The sequence below is a fragment of the Gopherus flavomarginatus genome, chromosome 1 (genome assembly GCF_025201925.1).
Source record: "Gopherus flavomarginatus isolate rGopFla2 chromosome 1, rGopFla2.mat.asm, whole genome shotgun sequence".
In the NCBI taxonomy this organism is placed as follows: domain Eukaryota; kingdom Metazoa; phylum Chordata; order Testudines; family Testudinidae; genus Gopherus; species Gopherus flavomarginatus.
In genome coordinates this window covers 197,776,351-197,795,360 of record NC_066617.1, presented here as the reverse complement: position 1 = coordinate 197,795,360, position 19,010 = coordinate 197,776,351, and the positions used below count along the sequence as shown (strand labels likewise).

Here is a 19,010-nt window from a genome sequence, read left to right as displayed (position 1 = left end):
TGCAGCAGCTACAAAAAAGTTAACAAAAAGATATAAGCACAGGCAGAAATCAGTTGCGTGTGTTGTGATTTACCAGATCTACATTTAGTAATTTGTTAGGTTTCAAAAACTGTCCCCAACATTGACCCAAAGCACGCAGCTTCCGCTGTATGTAGTGAGATTCTGGGCATAAACTGTGCTTGGACTTCCTTCAAGTGATAGGTGCATCTGCTGTCATATTAGGCGTGTGATTTCTATCAAGTCACAGCCTATCAGTGCACACTGCTACGTTGGGGTTGTGCAGCGTGTTCCACCTAATGTGTAACAGCTGCTTTCAGAGCGCCCGATATGAACCCCACCAAGCTATCGTGGCACTAGCTGAACAATGATGTGAGGAGCAGCCGAGGAGGAAAGGCTCACAGTCATCCAGCTGGCTCCCCCACCTAGTGAGAGAGGGGGATGCTCCAGGGGGATGCAACTGGCTCCGCTGGCCGGCCTGTTGTGTGCTCTCAGCGGCTCCCCGCTGCCCTCGCACACACACCAGCAATTACAGCTGCTTGGTCCATCGTGTCAGTGCCGTGACTTCGCAGGGCGCTTTGCGAAGCTCGGCTCCACTGGCTCGCGCGCGTGTGTGTGTGTGAACGGCCCCCACAGCATCACGTCGGGCGTGGACGGGCCGGGGGCAGACACGCTGCCTCTGTGCACGCGTCAGTGCCGCCCACCGAGCTGAAACGTGAGCCCCGGAGAGGCAGCAGCGAGACAAAGGGGGCGGGCGAGTCCCGGGCAGCGCCAGCAACGCTCCAGGGCAGGGCAGCGCCCAGCTGATGGGCGGGCGAGAGGCTGCAGCGCAGCCCCCGCCCGGGTGCGCCCTTTGCTTTCCCGCGGGGCCGGGCGCTGTGCCCCGCCCCCACTCCGGTCCCTGCCCCACAGCGGCGGAGGAGCCGGCCCCTCCCGCTGTCCTGCCGCAGCCCGCTTGCATGGATGGACACGCAGCGGCGCGGCCGCGGAGCCCCGCTTCCCAAGCTGCTGCTGCTCTTTGTCTTCGCAGGTCAGTGGGGAGGGCGCGGGGCGGCTCGGAGATGACCCAGGGGCAGGCCAGGGCTGCACGGCGGACGTCCTGCCGCAGCTGCCCTGCTCTGCCCTGCCGCCCACGTGCCCCACGGCTGCTCAGGCTCCGGCCGGAGCCCGCGGAACGCAGCGGTGCCGAGGCGGGGGGGTCACGGCGCCTGGGGCACTTCAGCGGGATTCCCCGCTGGGAAGCTGGCAAGTGGCTGGCTCCGGCCCGAGGGCTGCAGTGCGCAGGGCTGTCTGCCTCGGGCACAGGCCGTGCCGCCGAGCGGCGCTCGGACCAGCCCTTCTCACCAGAAGAAAGAGGCTTGGCAAACGCGCTGCAGGGACTGGCGAATCGCTTAGCCCAGGTTTGCCGAGCGGCTCCGAATCCAGGAAGCTTTGCTTTGTCACCAGGGTGAGCGGTTTTCAGTGGAGGAAAAGCCTTCGTACTCCACAGCAGGTGCTCGGATTTGGTTTGAAATGGCCGATAATTAGAGTAAATAAAGTAGGGGCACGTTTCTCCTGGGTCTGTCATCTGCTCCTGAGAACAGTTACCTTTGTCTTTACTGTGTTGATTTTTGAATGGATCACAATCACATTTAATTGGCTTTCAAACTAATTTAACGAAACCAAATTAATAAAAAGAAGTCTCCAAACATCCTCCACTATGCAACCTGCTCCTGTTGCAGTAATTTAGGACCCTGTCCTCCACCTACTTAAATCAGGGCAGCAGAAGTGGGTTTCTACTGCTGGTAGTCACACTCCAGCAGAGCAAATCAATATTTTTACTTTCTCTGCCTAGTTCTGCTCTTACTGAAATGAATGGTAAAGCTCCTTCTGACTTTAATGGGAGCAAGGTCAGTCCCTGGACTAAAAGTTTGAGTTTCAATTAAGCACTTCTAATATCCATTACTCAGGCTCTGCCTGCCTAAATGGGCAATGTGATTATTTCCTCTATTCTGTTTCTCTCTAATTTTATTACAGTAGATAATTAATGACCTATTTGTGGTGTAGACTGAAGTGTATGTGCATTTAACCTTTTAATATTAATTGTGATTAAATAAAACCTGGAACATCAACAAATTGGTGTCTGTGTTCAGTCCAAATTCAAACCAGGTGTAAGCATCTGTAGTTCCATGGTTGTATCTATATGAGTCTCTTTTGCAGTCCTTCAACAGTTGCACTACCACAAATGGAAGCACATTGGTAGTGCTAGTGCAGACAGCTGACAGCATTTTTACCACCCTGCCATGTAAATTTACACAGAGGAGGAGGTGTACATGACATGGTAGGTTTTAAAAAACAAAACAAGAAAACCAGTCCCATGTCTGCCATTACCATATAGCAGAGGTGGGCAACCTGCATCCCATCAGGAATCTGCTGGTGGGCCACCAGACATTTTGCGTACATTTGCATGGCTGCCCGCAGCTCCTAGTGACTGCGGTTTGCCATTCCTGGCCAATGGGAGCTGCGGGAAGTGGCAGCCAGAATGTCCCACCATTGCCATACAGGGAGGAGGCGCTGCAATGGTGAGAGACTTTTAAAAGAAAAAAAAGGCTATACAAATCCCATGATTACAATGGAGTAGCTGCCACTTACAGTCGGTCTGAATTTAGCCCAAGGGGACTAATTTACCTTATATTGCCCTCATTAGAAAAGTACTGAGGCCTCAAATCAGGAAAGAATCCCTATTCAGGACAGCACTCTTTGGGATTTAAGGACATGGATAAAGTTAAGCACATGCTTAAGTGCTTTCCAGACTGAGGGTATGGCTACACTTTGAAGTTTCGAGTGTGGTCGCAGTGCCAGCGCTGGTAGAGAGCTCTCCCAGCGCTGCATGTACTCCATATCCTCTGCGAGTGTAGCTTGCAGTGCTGGGAGCTGTGCTTCCAGCGCTGCGGCACTGTTTACACTGAGGCTTTACAGCGCTGTATCTTGCAGCGCTCAGGGGGAGTGTTTTTTTCACTCCCCTAAGCGCAAAAGTTGCAGCGCTGTAAAGCGCCAGTGTAGCCATGGCCTCAGTAACTTTAAAATTGACAGTACAATAATCAGTCAGAAGTTACCAAGATTCTGTGGTTTGTACGCTTAACAATTAAGCACAGCACTATTCTTTCACATAAGAGTATCTTGTATGTTAGCTGGTAACTTTTGCCACTTTTGGAGAAGTTTCATTATTGTTGATGATTTAAATTGATTTGTTTCATTTGTGGTGTTTGATCAAATAATTGATAATTTACATTCTTTGAATGAGAAGTGTGTGTACAGAACAGTTCTCTGGGATTCTCTCAAAAAGGTAATCATGCCCATTTTAAGTCTCTCTAATGCTACCAAAAATTAACTAGCTTGCTCACTCACTCCCCCTAAATGAGCACTGCAAGATTTTTAAATCTCTCCTTATGGGCTAGGTGACCCAGCACCAGTAAAACCAGGAGGCGGTGATTGCTGTAGCCATGTAGATGAACATTGTATGATTCTTCCACTTCCTTTGCTATGTTGATTATTATAAGGAAGCAAGGTTCTGAAGCATATGGGGCCTGACCTTACTGGCATGAGAAGTCCCACTGAAAACTAATGCAGAAATGTTCACAAGGGCTTAATTTGTAGTTGAAAAGGGGCAAAAGTCTCCAAATTAAACCCTCAATTGCACTTACGGAAACCTATTTTCTTCCAATTAAGCCCTCAATGGGGCTGCATCTGTTTAAGGAATTAATTTGGCTTGTTAAATCTTTATTATTGGGGTTAATGACCTACAAGATGGAAAGACCCCAAGCAGACTCTGAGCCCAGGTTGGGTTTATGACAGTTAGAAAAACATCTTGATATGTAAACATAACAAAATTGCACTGGAAATCAGTGAGCTGCAGTAAACATGGAACCCGGCAATAACAGTTTTAATGCGATACTTTTTCAGAGGAGAACCTGAACTTTGAGTTCTGGCTTTTACTTAGGAGGAACCGGTTTGTTTCTTTAAAAACAACAACAAAACCATTGCTAGTGAAAAACTTTTCTCTTTCTTCAATATATGGATATTCATTCTTCATTTGCTAACCTTTGATTTTATTTCTTTTTACAGTTTGATTATTCTGTCATTCTCAGAAAATCACACATTAAAAGACTGGGAGGAGTGGGGGCAAAAGTGGTTGTATCCTTCTAACTAGGAGTGCCCCTGGCACAAAGGTGTTCTACACTGCCCTGCTTGCAGCCCCTAATACAGAGAATGAATTGGAGACACGGTTAGTGGGGGAAGAGTCAAAGTGCACTGTGCTTCAGTTGTTCTTAGCTAGCAGATGGTGCCTTAAGGACCATTCCCAGCGGGCCCAGCTCAAAGCAGCCCCTAGGCTGCTCTAGCTTACACCTAGGGCTGGGGATTAGACCCAGAATCAAGGACCTATAATCAACTCCCACACAGCCTCACGCTCTGCTTGTCCCAGCATACAACTCGGTGAACCAGAATCTGTCCCTAGATATTTCTTAGTATTTATTGTTAAAATATAAAAAGATAATCTGTACTTTTGGAAATTTGAAATTCTTTTTTAAAAAACAGAGGGAGAAAGCCTACGTAGCCAAACTGCAAAATACAGATATACACTGACACCTGGAGATGTACTCTTCAAGCCTGTTGGAATTCTGGTGGAGTTCGGATTTCAGAGTCCGATCAAACCTCAAGTGAAGTCCTGTCGTGACTGATTCAATGCAAAAAGCTGCTAAAAATGCATCTTCTTTAAAGCTGTGCTATATAGTTTTTTACTATTGAGACTGCATTGTTATTTTTATTCTGCAGAAGATTGTCTTGCACAGTGTGACAATGACTGCAAAGCTTACTGCTGTGATGGGACTACCCCCTACTGCTGCTCGTATTATGCCTATATTGGGAATGTCCTTTCGTAAGTATTGTCACTTTCTTGAGAAAATTGATGCCCCGGATTTATGGCTTGCTGTAAAGTTAGATGACTGAAAACTGTTTGGCAATAAACATTTCAAGATTGTTTCCTGCTAATAACATCATAAATATTTCCAGAATAAAAACCTTTAATGGTCCCATGAAATCCAAGTGTTGTATACTTTTAAAGTATGTATTCATGTCAATAGATTTGGCTAGATCATCATCTTGTGTAAATTAACATAAATTCTTTGTGATCATTGGAGCTACACTGATTTATTCAAGCTGAGAACAGGCCAGAACAAAGGCATTAGATAAGTGGGCTAGATTATTGTAAATTTGACCCTCCTGTTTTTTGGGGGTTTTTTGAGCATGTGTCATTTGTACTTTTGAAAAATTGTGTTTTGTCTTTAGTTAGAATTCATTGTAAACATTTCAGATTAGGGTCTGCTGGTCTTTTCAACACAGTGCAACACACACTAGGCCTTGCACATTGTGGTATATGTAAAAACAATGGCTGCTGATGGAGGGGAAACAAGGATATTCCCATACCAAAAGAAATGCAAGAGTTAAATTCTCCATTCAACATGCATGTATAGAAACAGATCCCAATCCTGTAATTAAATCCACTAATCTTTGTCTCAAAGTGCAGCCCTGTTTGAAATCAGTAAGGTTTCATGTAGGTGTACAAATCTGCACTAACAAGTCTAATTGTAGGTTCAGTGTCTAAATGTAGTGATAGCCAGTAAGTGTTCCACATGTGCGTCAGAACAAAGCAAACGTTAAAACATACCATGGTATTCTGTGATAAATTGTACTGCAAATCGTGTTTGGCAATTGCATCAATAGTTTCTATTCAACTTTCAGAATACAAACTGACAATTATTTGTTACATATTCTTGATCAAAACCAGAGTAGCAAAGTCATGCCTTTAAAATAGTGTTTCCCAAACTTGGGACCCCGCTTGTGCAGGAAAAGCACCTGGCAGGCCGGCCCGGTTTGTTTTCCTGCCGCATTCGCAGGTTCGGCCGATCACGGCTCCCACCGGCTCCAGGCCAATGGGAGCTGCTGGAAGCAGCAGCCAGTACGTCCCTCGGCCCGTGCCGCTTCCAGCAGCTCCCATTGGCCTGGAGCAGCAAACCACAGCCGATGGGAGCTGCGATCGGCTGAACGTACGGATGTGGCAGGTAAACAAAGCAGCCCGGCCCGCCAGGGGCTTTCCCTGCACAAGCGGCATCCCAAGTTTGGAAAACACTGCTTTAAAAAATAAAAAGAGATTTCTCCTGTTTTGGTCCTGGAACATTAGGAGTATATCAGTGTTTCATTTAGCATACTTCATCATGCTTTGAAGGAGCAGACATATTGATGATATCTTATTTTATACAAGGCCTTTGGACCAAATTAGAAACTTTTTAGACAAAAGTAAATAACCTAACAATAGAGTGTCAGAATCTAGCATTCCTCTGGAAATAGGAGAGCACGTATTCAAGATTTCCTGGTATTGTCTGAGAATTAAAATAGGTTCTTGCTTCCACCCAGGGGATAAAATGTTCCAATTTAATTTTCTTTTCTATGTAATGAAAACTCATTGTAAGGATGTTTCCTCATTTGTTAACAGAGAGAAGAGAGGGTGGTTGTTTCTGAGATCCCTATCCCAGCATGTATGTCTTGCATAGAGTGGTGGGAATGTTAGCAAGGGCTATCATACCTCAGAGACAACCTTGTCATTGTTGAGTGGGCCCAAAAAACAATTTAATTTACTGCCCCACAAACCTAACCAATTCTGTCCTTCCTGATAACAGTGCTCAGCACAGGGATTTGGGGAGGGTCAACACAATGGTTCTTTAGCATCCTGCAAGATTAAACTGACCCATTTTATATAAAGGGCAGGGATAGGAGGAAGTCTTCAGGTCACAGTGCCTTCAGCTGCAGGAGAATGGAGACGCCCTGCTTTTCTTGGTGTTTATGCATCGTTTCCAACATATGTAATACACAGTTTTGCAGTGGACAGTTATCTGAGACCTGGGAGTTGCTGGGCCGGTGGAGGGTTTTGTGTGCGTTTGGATGAATTTTACTGCTTGATAGAACATTGCAAACACTAATCGTAACAGCATTTCTGTGAAGGAGGCATGTACATTATTCCAATTTTTACAAATGCTAAGATACCGGTGCTGATGAGACAAGTATAAATGCCAACAGAGAAGGAGAGTTTAAGCTAGAAAGATTAAGTGACTTGACTGAGCCCAGACAGGGAACTAGTTAGTGTCGCAGCCAGGGTTATAATGATTAAGTTTCTACAGTTCATTACACCAGTCAGTCTCTTAATTTATTGTGCTGCCCCTCTTTGTAGCCAGAGGCCATGCTGAGTGCTTAACAGTGGAGCTGTCTCAGTTGCAAGGTACTGTCTGGGGGAGATTGCATTAGTAAATTCTATGCCATCACTAGCCGCTTAAGTAGCACCCAGCCTCAGATGCACCCACAGCTCTCAGTGGGTCTGGCATCTTCCCAGAGCTGGGTGAATAATGGGGCAAAATATGGAATAACTTAGTTACAAAATGATGTGAAATAAGCCAAATAATTTTTTGATGACTGTCATTTGACCAGAGCTAGGTCCTCCAAAAAACCGAGGGATTTGAGGGTGCGGGTTTGTGTCCCCATAGACCAGTCATGGGTAATGAATTCCTTGGGTATTTAGGAAAGTCACTGGCAAAGGTTCAACACTAGTGATTAGTTTATATTCTCAGGGATATTTTCACAAAAAGAAAGAGGTGGAAATGTCTTCTTAAAAAGTAGACAAGAAAATGAAAGCTGAGATTGTCACCAATGTTCAAGGCTTTGGAATTAGCGAGAAGGGGCACTGCAGGCTTTACAAACCTAAAAGCCAACTCAGCATTGCTGTCCGTCCAGGCTCCTTTGTTTGTAGGGGCAGTTTAAGGGATGCATTTTGTTGCGAAGTTTATGAAGTCCTTTTGGTAAACATTTTCAGACTGATTATTTTGAGTCCTGCTTGGACTGAAAAATACAGCCTGTTACTCCAGTGACACCAAAAACCAAATGGAAGGCAGGGCAAATAAAAACCTTAGAACTCTGTGATTTCATTAAAGATAGCTGAGATTTGCAAAAGGGGAGGCTGAACAAACCCAAAAGAAATGCTGAGAAAGTAGCAGTCTGATGACAGGTGAACTTCAGGGGAAAATACTTCTGTTATGATCTGGGGACTGTGGTTTGTGGCAGGAAGGAAGGAAGAGGGACAGAAAGAATGGAAGGAAAAAAGGCAGATGTGTTCAATATAAAATTTTTGTGCATACTCCAAGCTGCAGAACTGGAAAAAAGAAGAATATGTAGTGGCAGAAAGTATGGCATATGCAGTAAGATACGTGATATCAAGCAAAGGGTACTTCTGACTGGAAACAGTATGTAAATGAGGAAGGTGCCTGACTGAATTCAACGAGGGTCATGATGAACAGGGATTTTGTTCATTTCAGATATCGGTGACCTGGAATAAGAAATGTTCATTAAGTTGATCCATGGTTTTGTGTGGACAGTTGATATGAAGGAAAAGTGTAGGAACATTCAGAATGTCTTGGATAAACTAGCAGTTTGGGCAGAGACTGGGCTTATATACTTCACAGTAAATATAAAATAATGAAATTCAGGATTCATGACAAATTCTAAAATGCTAAGCAACAGTTGTCTAAGACAGTGGTTCCCAAACTTGTTCTGCCGCTTGTGCGGGCCAGGCCGGTTAGTTTACCTGCTACATCCGCAGGTTTGGCCGATCACGGCTCCCAGTGACCATGGTTCGCCTTTCCAGGCCGATGGGGGCTGCTGGAAGCTGTGGCCAGTACGTCTCTCGGCTGCGCCACTTCCAGCAGCTCCCATTGGCCAGGAGCAGTGAACCAGAGCCAGTGGGAGCCGTGATTGGCCGAACCTGCGGACACGGCAGGTAAACAAACCGGCCTGGCCCACTAGGGGCTTTCCCTGTGCAAGCGGCGGAACAAGTTTGGGAACCACTGGTCTAAGAGAGACACTTGCATCTGTTTTGTAAAAATTTTTACAATCTACTTGAAATACACTGATTAAAAGAGGTTTAATTTTAATATTCAGGTAGTTCACATGTCTAGAAGCACATTTGATTATAAAATGTCAATTTTCTGGCAATTACAGTTTTGTGCTTGTGCCATTTCAGAAGCATAAGGCCAACTTTATTGCAAGCTCAAAAAACTTTCCATCTGAGTTTAGTTCTTGTTTCCAATAGGAGGATTTCCCTGTGGGAGTGGATGTGGTGGGGTTTGAACCATGAAGTGAAGGGGGTAGAGTCTGAAGACCCTTGTGTGGAGTGTTGGGAGTTAGTATAAAGATGCCAGAAATACGTGGGAAAGGTCAATTCAATGGACTAGAAGTAGTTTTATGTGCTATCATGACAGAGAGAATGAGTATCAAATTCAGCCTTCCACGCCTCAGGCCTCGATCATCTGAAAGCCCTTCAGATATATATTGGGTGCTACTCTAATGCAAATAATCTTTCTCAAACCATGTGACCTGCAAAAGCTGCATTCTTGAGAGACAGCAGGCTATTTCCATCTGTTCCTATTAATTTAGAGATCTATTGAGGGCCAAGACTAAATATTCTTCCTAAATTTCCTTTTCTTTTCTTTTCTTTTTCTTTTTTTTCTTCTTCCATGCCATCAGGTGCAAAAGTCAGTTTTCACCATTAGTTTTGGACTTGTTGGTCTGTTCTGGCTTCTGAGTGTCATGTTGATGGATTTAGTTCCTTTTTCTGTTTATGTAACTTTTTTCTAGATCACCCTATCTTTCACTTTGCAGAGGGTGTCCATGTTATCACTTGATGTGGAAGTAGTGTTAAGTGTCATTCTTAAAGTGTGCCCTAAATATGAGCATAGTCTTTGTCTTGTCATATGATGCTTTAAGTTGGTGTGTTCTACTTAAAATTTCTGATATTGTAATGAACTTTTTCCAGTGGACTCTGAAAATTGTCCGCAGGCATGTATTTTGGAGTACATTGATCATCTGATCAATGGCTGTTACATGTTTCCATGACTCTGCTCCATGAACAAGGACCAACATGATGCTGGTGTTAAAAATTCGTATTTTTGTATCAGTGCTGATCATTCTACTTTTCATAAATTTTAGAAGATTTGGAAAAGTGCTTGCTATTTTTATATTCATTGCTTGGCATCTCGTCTGGTGTCACCATCATGGCACATCTCACTCCCTAGATACATGAAGTGACTTACTTATTCTTGTGTTTCTCCATGTATTTTCATGGTTGATTTTTGGAACATTGATAGCCATATATTTTGTCTTTCCCTTGTCGATAAACAAACCGACTTATTTTGCTATTTCTACCAAAACCAGGGTCTTTTCTTCCATTAAGTGAGGCGTTGAACTGAGCAAGACATTGTCATCAGCAAAAACAAAGTCATGCAGTTGTACCTTATCATTTGTCCATAAAATACCTCAGTTGCCTTCTGTAGTTACTTTCCTCATGATGCCGTCAAAGACCAGTGCAAACAGCCGTGAGGCATAATACACCCTTGCCTTACTCTAGTTGTCTCTGCAGACCTTTATGTGATGTTATCACCATCTCTGTGCAGTTAGCATTCTCATATATGCCTTTGATTATTTTTGTTAGTATTCCATAGTGAGCCATAATGTTCCAGAGGCTGTCTCTGTGTACACTGACAAAAGCCTTAATAGCCTTAAAGCCTATATGTTTCTCGTAAATTGCAATATACTAGATCAGTGGTTCAGGAGCTAAATTAGCAGTCAACATTACCCCAGAAGAGCCACAGTAGTGTGAATTCATTGTTTCATTTACTATTTTTATACATACATATATATATTATTCTCACAGCAAAATGACTGCCCCCAAGTATTATTTTATCAACTACAATTAGTTAATAATATAGTGAAAGCATCCTGATTGGTGGTTAATAACTTAGATTGGTTGTTAATCACACCATGTTTTAATGTCATGTGCTGCAAAGAGCAGCAGAAGACACATTAAAAAGCCGCTTGTGAGCCTCAGTCTGAGTGTCACTGTGCTAGATTAGGCTGTGTAGTCCTAACCTAAAAGGAACTGCAGTGAAACAATCTAATAATATCACTCATATCTTTGAGCCATTTATTATCAAGCATATTGTGACTGACCAGAAATAGAAAGATTCTTGTTAACAATGTGGCTCCTACCCTATACTTTGTACTAATTCCTAAGACTCATTAACATAAGATGAAATTCTGAAAGAGGGCTACACAATCATCTTTTATCTCTCATTTGCTGCTTCTTGTGACTGCTTATGTATACCATGCGAAATACCTAATTCAAATGGACAGTAGGAGAATAAAATCACAGTCAAAAATGAAAATTTGTGGCTTTCATTCGCTACAGTTTTATAACAACAATAAAACCATGTGTTTCTGACACAAGAAGCAGTATTTCACATACTTACACTTTTTTTTTTTTGGAGACATCATCTTATTGACTAAAATTTAAACTTTGACAATGCATATTTCCAGGAATAAAATAAAATGTCAGCTTTGCAATAATGTTTTCAAAATTGCTGTATGGCAGGTGTACTGTTAATGCTGTTGCACTTAACTACAATATGTTTCAAGTAACATATTGGATATTGACTTCTGTGGAAAGAGAATGGGGTCTTTGGCAATTAACGTCTGTATCTGGCAGCCACAGAGTTTCATTATCTTCCAATATAGTTTATTTCATGTTAACAATATCAGAGGAACAAAAATTTTTTTTATTCATAAAAAATGTCAGTTAGCCATATAAATCATGTGAGCTTTTATCAATGGTCTTTGTTTTAGATTATTTTGGTTTAGCAATTTATAAAATAGTTTTAATTTGTTTTTGCTAGACTGCTTCTTTCTGTCAGGGAGGTTATTCTATCTTTTTTCTGCCTCTTTTCTACCTCCTACAGAGGCCCAGAATCTGCTCTATAAAGTAAACATGGGACTTTGGTGGTAGGGTTGCCAGTTTTGGTTTGACATAATCCTGGAGGGTTCTTCATATGATATAATCTTTAGTTCCTGGAGACTCCAAGACAATCGTGGAGGGTTGGCAACCCTAACTGGGGCACCTATGGATAGGGCCCTACCAAATTCCCAGCTATGAAAAACACATCATGGGCCGTGAAATCTGGTCTTTTGTGTGTTTTCACCCTATACTATACAGATTTTACGGAGGAGACAGTGTTTCTCAAATTGGGGGTCCTGACCCAAAAGGGAGTTGTGGAGGGTCACAAAGTTATTTTAGGGGGGTCGTGGAATTGCTACACTTACTTCTGTGCTGCCTTCAGAGCTGGGCAGCCAGAGAGTGGCTGCTGTTGGCCGGGTACTCAGCTCTGAAGGCAGCACCTCACTAGCAGCAATGCAGAAGAAAGGGTGACAATACTATACCATGCCATACTTACTTCTGCGCTGCTGCTGGCGGTGACTCTGCCATCAGAGCTGGGATCCCGGCAGGGTGCTGGAACAGTTTGTATAGTCAGGGTTCCAAGAGCCATTGAACCAAACTGTAAACCCTGTATATGATAGCAACCACTTCAAGACACAGGGTGCTGCAGCACCCCTGCCCCCGCACCACTAGTTCCAGCACCTACGGATCCCAGCCAGCAGCCGCCACTGTCCAGCTGCCCAGCTCTGAAGGCAGCGCTGCCGCCAGCAGCAGCGCATAAGTCAGGTACTTGTAAGTACTGCACCCCCCCTCCCCGCGCGCGCGCACACATGCAATAACCTTGTGACCCCTCCCCCCACACACAACTCCTTTTTGGGTCAGGACCCCTACAATTACAGCACTGTGAAATTTCAGATTTAAATAGCTGAAATCATGACATTTATTAATTTTAAAATCCTATGTCCATGAAATTGACCAAAATGGACTGTGAATTTGGTAGGGAAAAATTGTGAGTAAGAGATTATTGTTCTCAGTCTAGGGGTTCTCTTCTGGGTTTGTGTTAGAGGTGACCCCTTAAGATTGTGTTTGATATTCTGGTGTGTCTAGGAAAGTAGCATTCATGTACTCCTATATGTAATTTGAACTCTGCTTCACAGTCAGTAAATGAATGTATCAATTAAATCGTCTTATACTCTATAAAACAAAACTAAATTTTGTCCTCTTTGCCTTCCCAAGAACTATTGTCACAACCAATCTACTTATCCTCCCAAATTACTTTAGCAACAGTTAATGACAGTCTTATTAAAGAATGAGCCCTTTCTCTTTGTAATGAATATGAGCCACAAGATGGCTTTTAAGCTGCAACCTACATTGTAGGGGTATACAGGGTCTGTGTTGCAACAGGAGCCCTAGGAGGAATTCTTGCTGGCTCAGGCAAAAATTCACTTGGGCCCTAAGGCAGGGTACATTACAATGGCAGCAGATACAAGATATACTTCCCTCAGCAATGGACCATGTCCACAGACTGGTTTGGAAGGGTTGTGAGGAAGGAGAAGCAGCTTTGTTTGGAAGCTGGAAATACATTTTTCTATAAGTCTTTCATTATACTTTAAGGTGAAGCAAGGTTTAAATCTAAAGAATCTAGGCCTCAGATGAGGCCTTTCACTTAGACTTCATTTCATTCAGATAATTTGATATACCTTTCAGTTGTTGATATTTCATAATAAGATGTTGTTGTTCTTGCCCAGGAATTTGCTACACCTACAAAAACACAGGACACATGCATCAGGAAAACAAATGAGCAGATTTATTACACTGTTACCTAAATAGTCTTTTGCAACAAATGATTAACAGTTACAACTAACAGCCTACTGGTAACTGCCAGTAGGACAGTCATAGCTGTTGCTGTGTTTATCACCTTATTATTTTTAAATTTAGGCATAAAATTTGGCCTGTTTCAAAGGATTCAAACCCTAGATTGAGAGAGCCAGGTCCTCAGCTGGTATAAATCAATGTTCATGGCAGTGGAGTTTTGCTAATATACACCAGCTGAAGTTCTGGCCCACTATGAGAGGGACCACCAAACTGCTTTCAAAAGCAAGCGAAGGAAATAGTTTGGAATACCCTTCTCTCAAGTGGTCTAGAGACAGCAGAAAGTCTTGCTGGTTTCTGGCCTGTGAAAATGTCTAGGCACTCCCTGACTAAACAGCTATGATAATTGTTTTCAAATCTGAGGGGTGCTTTTCTGCTTAGTAATGACCACATTATCGTGGTTTTGACATTATGTGATCAACCAAAACTGTCCCATTCCTAGGGATGCAAGCACAGTTTTAGTTCCATAAGACTCCATCACTGACTGAAGTTGCAAGTTTTGCAGGATGCTACTCTCTGAGATAATTTTGAACTCTTCTGAAACTGGACATCAGTCCTTTCCCTCTGTTACAGCCAGGTTTTTGCCAGTCCTGTCTCTTTCCCTCCCCCCCGCCCCCATATTTGCTGTAATTGCAGTGGTTTTGCTTTTTCTCTCTGGGAAAACCTGCAGATTGTTTTGCCTCAAATCTCTATCTCATCTATCTAATCTATTGGTAAATTTTGAATGCACGCATTCAGGTATCTAAGTGGCCTAGCAGTTTCAAAGATTTCATAGAATATCGGGGTTGGAAGGGACCTCAGGAGGTCATCTAGTCTAACCTCCTGCTCAAAGCAGGACCAATCCCCAGACAGATTTTTTTCTTCCAACCCCAATATTCTATGAAATCTATGAAACTGCCAGCTGCATTGTTTTCCAGAACTCCCTTGACAATAGGTTTAATTCTTTCAGTTTGGCCTCTTAAATTATTAAAATTATAATGTTTAGTCTTCCTGCAATATGACTAATTTTAATTGGCACCTGGGGTTTTCCCTCCAGGATCTGCTGTGGCAGCCTCTGTCGCAATTTAAGGTTAACTGCACGCTTGACCCCTTCTTCTGGTCCTCCTCTTAAGGTTTTAGGCTCCCATCAATCACTACTCTCAGGCAGATACACTCATCTCTCTCCCCACAGATGAGGGCTTGCAGTACCTCTGTGCTTACCTATGATATCTATAGCCAACCAGTCTGCCTAGTCATACAATATCAGGGTTAAAAGGGAGCTCAGAAGGTCATCTAGTCCAACCCCCTGCTCAAAGTAGAACCAATCCCCAAATAGATTTTTGCCCCAAATCCTTAAATGGCCCCCTCAAGGATTGAACTCACAACTCTGGGTATAGCAGGCCAATGCTCAAACCACTGAACTATCTGTGCATTGCTCTGCCCTTGCTTGCCACCTCCCCCCAAGGGCTATGAACAGTGTGTTGCCTGCAGTTACAAGTCACCACACAACTCTTTCTACTCAAGCACATTTATTCTTAAGAGAAAAGCATTACAGAGAAAACATATTAAAAACAATAAACAAATGTAAACACATACTAAATGTACAAGGAGTCACCCATCAGTCTTTTGGGGCCCTGGAAAACCCTTCTGCAAGGATTAGGGCCCTCGATGGACGGAAGGTCCTGTCCTGTCTGTCTGCTGGATAACAAAGAAGGCTTTGCGCCAGTCTAAACTCAGCCTTTTTATATCAAAAGCTCTTTCTTTATCTGTTAGTCTCTGGACAACCCAGCTTGAACCATTATAGGTAAGTCTCCCCATCTCTCTCTGGATTTGTTTACAACCTAGGTGATTCACCTTAATCACTCCACACTTTTTTTGTTTCCTGGAGCAGCTGTGGTAACCCTCCAGTTGCATACCATCTTTAGCCCACAATGATACATACACTTAATATAATATGCTCTCCAAAGATATTGCAATATCTGTCAGTCTTTTCCTACAGCAGCTCATGCAAATACATACGGGGGCAGGCATGGTTCCCCCAATAAAGGGTGTGGTGATAACCATGACTCCTCTGCTCTGACTGCTGCAGAGGTGCACATTCTAGTTGATCAGATGTCAACTGCAGTAGCAACATCTTTGGCCCTGGGAATGTCCAATCAGCAACCTGACACAGACCCGTCGTCCACCATAGACACTGGGCTGGGAACAGCAAAGGTGCTTTCTAAGTGAATACTGTGTTCCATCTGCTCTGCAGCCACTTCACTGTCCCGAAAAGTCTACTGCTGCCTCTCTAACATCGTGGGCCTCGTTCTCTCAACAGCCCTTTGCCCTGGAGCTATGTCCTCCCAGGAGGAGTCACTTCTGAAGGGGTAATTGTAGAATTACTTCTTTCTATTCTGTCCCCAAATGCCTTCCAGTGAGATTTAAGGAGCTCAATCTCTTTAGTTTATTAAAAAGAGGATTGAGAGGTGACTGGATTACAGTGTTTACGTACCTTTGTGGGGAGAAAATACCAGGAACTAAAAAGCTTTTTAATCTGTTGGAGAAATTCATAACAAGAATCAATATCTGGAAGCTGAAGACAGAGAAATTCAAATAAGAAATAAGCAGAAATTTTTAACAGGGAGGCTGATTAACCACTGGAGCTAACTACCAAGGAAAGTTAGCCAAACACAGGGTATTGGTCTCAATACCGGGGTAACTGGGAGGAATGTAATGGCATGTGATATGCAGGTCAGACACTAGGCCCTGATCTACACTATGAGTTTAGGTCGAATTTAGCAGTGTTAGATCAATTTAACCCTGCACGACGAAGCCATTTTTGTTGACTTAAAGGGCTCTTAAAATCGATTTCTGTACTCCTTCCCAACAAGGGGCTTAGCGCTGAAATCATCCCTGCTGGGTCAAATTTGGGGTAGTGTGGATGCAATTCGATGGTATTGGCCTCCAGGAGCTATCCCAGAGTGCTCCACTATGACCACTCTGGACAGCACTCTCAACTCAGATGCACTGGCCAGGTAGACAGGAAATGCCCCGTGAACTTTTGCATTTCATTTCCTGTTTGGCCAGCGTGGTGAACTGATCAGCACAGGTGACCATGGTTGCTTCCGGTCTGAAACTATCATAATGAATCTGGGAGCTGGTCACCCCAAACTGCTACAGGCCAGGGTCTGATGAGTTTGGCATTGTCAAGTCAACTGCTGGAGTGGTGGTGATGGATGGTTGCAAGTCAGTTATTAGTGTGGTACATCCTTGGGTAGTGAAGATTGTTGATGACCCTAAAATAATAGCAGGCTTTTAGCAACTGGACTTCCCAAGTTGTGCGTACATGTCCACTATTGTCTGCACTTTCTGTGGGCATATGACTTACACCCCTGCTCTTGCAAAACATAGAATTTTAGTGACCGTAAATGATCAAAACTATGCCTTTGTCTCATTATATGTAACTGAACCTCCCCAGTATCACTAATTTACCCCTTAGTATCATGCTTCCACATTAGTTCATTACTGGCTAAAAGAAAAAAATGCCACCTATTAAATCACCAGTACTCTGCCTCAGAAGCAAGAGTCTTTCTTTTCCTTGGGGGTCTTGAATGACTAGTACACAACATGACTGACCATGCCAAACTTGTGAGATTATTACTGGTATGTTAGGGTTCAGAGGCCCTGATCTCTGTACTAGTGACATGAATTAAACATTGTTAACCCTTCATTGCGGGGACTGTCTATGAAAACAAGCAGCATGTGAAGAAGAGGGAAACAATCAAATATAAAGAATCTTTATGTACATACATGTACGTGTGTGTGTGCAATGCAATTAATATATTACATTTAAAAAAATCTACATTAACAGAGTGTTAGCATTGCAAAAGCACCCATTCAGAAGTTAGGAAGTGCCAGATTTAGTTTGCTTGTGCAGCCTTAATTCAGCCCCCTTGTGTGTATGCATTATGATACATTCTTTAATTACATTATTATTATCTTCTCTGTGTGCAAAGAGTTTTGTGACTATATTATTTCTTCATATCTACTACAGCAGATTTTTCAGTATGTGAAGGCATGTGCATCTTCATATGAGATTTAAATGGAGCTGTAAATGGATATTACATATAATACTCCAACAGAGAGCCTTGGGTTTTCCTGTGGATATGGATTACATAATATTTAAGTCACCTCTGCAAATGTGGATCAAGGTGGCAGTGGCCAGCAATCGCCACCATATGTATTGCCTGCTGTTAATGTTGCTGTATCAGTTGGTTTATATGAGATATGTTGATTGTCTTATTTCAGCTTTTATTGATATCACAAAAGCCCACCACAGCTAGTACCATCTTGACACACTTGTCAGCTGGCTCATTACAGAGACAAAGGAATGGAGAATTCATTTCTCTTTCATCTCTAGAGGTGGTACCTCCTTGTCAGAATGAAGGCCTACTAAGAAGATAATGCAGAGAAGCTTGCTATGCTGCTGCCTGTGCAGTATCTGTTTTGGAGACAAATATAAGAGTTCAGTCTCAAAGGATGTTAACGTGGCACCTTTTACAGTGCGTACATTTAAAAACAAGTCCAGCACTTGAGTTTAAAGTTGTTGCTTGTCATGTTCTTTTTGTTCTAGAAAGCAAGCACAATAAAACCAGAGATGCTAGGTAAGCCTAGCAATTCTAAGTACCTTAGTTTTTGGGTGACAGACTTGAGAAACCTGAATGGAACCTGAGTTCAAGGATAGGTGCTTCGCATTAAGAAAATCAGGCCCTCTTCATTGCGTTGCCAGTTTGGGCACCTCAAAATGGAGGCATCCAAAATTACCAGTCACTTCTGAAAATCTTGGCTTTTGCTTACTGTGATTGAAATTTTCCCTGGGCAAATCCTAGAAGTGAGGACCATGCTTGGGAGCAAAATGTCTCTCTTTGTTGATTTTGGTACACTTAGTTTCTGATCTATTTATAGTCTCAGCAACTTGGTTGCTGCCCCCTGCCCCCTTTCCAAAAAATCCTGTGTTTTCTCCTTGGACCATTGCTCTGCTTTTCAATCATTCTACATACACTATCTACTAAAATAGCTGCATTATGTCTGTTAACTGTGAATAATAAATAAGCCTCTTAATCAGATGTGATTACATTTTCTATTTCTGATAACTGTCCAAAGATGTTAATTAAACACAATATCTTTGTATTCTGTGATCTTTGATAGCTTAATATTGGCAGAAAATTCCTTTGAACTAATGGCACCAGATATAACATGAGACAATGTACCCAGAGCTTCAGGGCATCTTTCCAGTTTGAGGTCAAGAACAGAGTAACAATAAGCCCCATGAAAT

The 19,010-nt window shown here is 42.9% G+C and overlaps 1 protein-coding gene across 1 annotated transcript in view; it reads left to right on the top strand.

The window, feature by feature from the left end:
* The first annotated feature begins 927 nt into the window (after window positions 1–927).
* Window positions 928–19,010, top strand: part of CYYR1 (cysteine and tyrosine rich 1) — a 90,181-nt gene continuing 72,098 nt past the window's right edge. Inside the window, exons 1-2 of the mRNA XM_050962377.1 lie at window positions 928–1,027; window positions 4,810–4,912. Coding sequence (XP_050818334.1) covers window positions 961–1,027; window positions 4,810–4,912 — 170 coding nt within the window. The 5' untranslated portion in view covers window positions 928–960. The remainder of the gene's footprint in view (window positions 1,028–4,809; window positions 4,913–19,010) is intronic.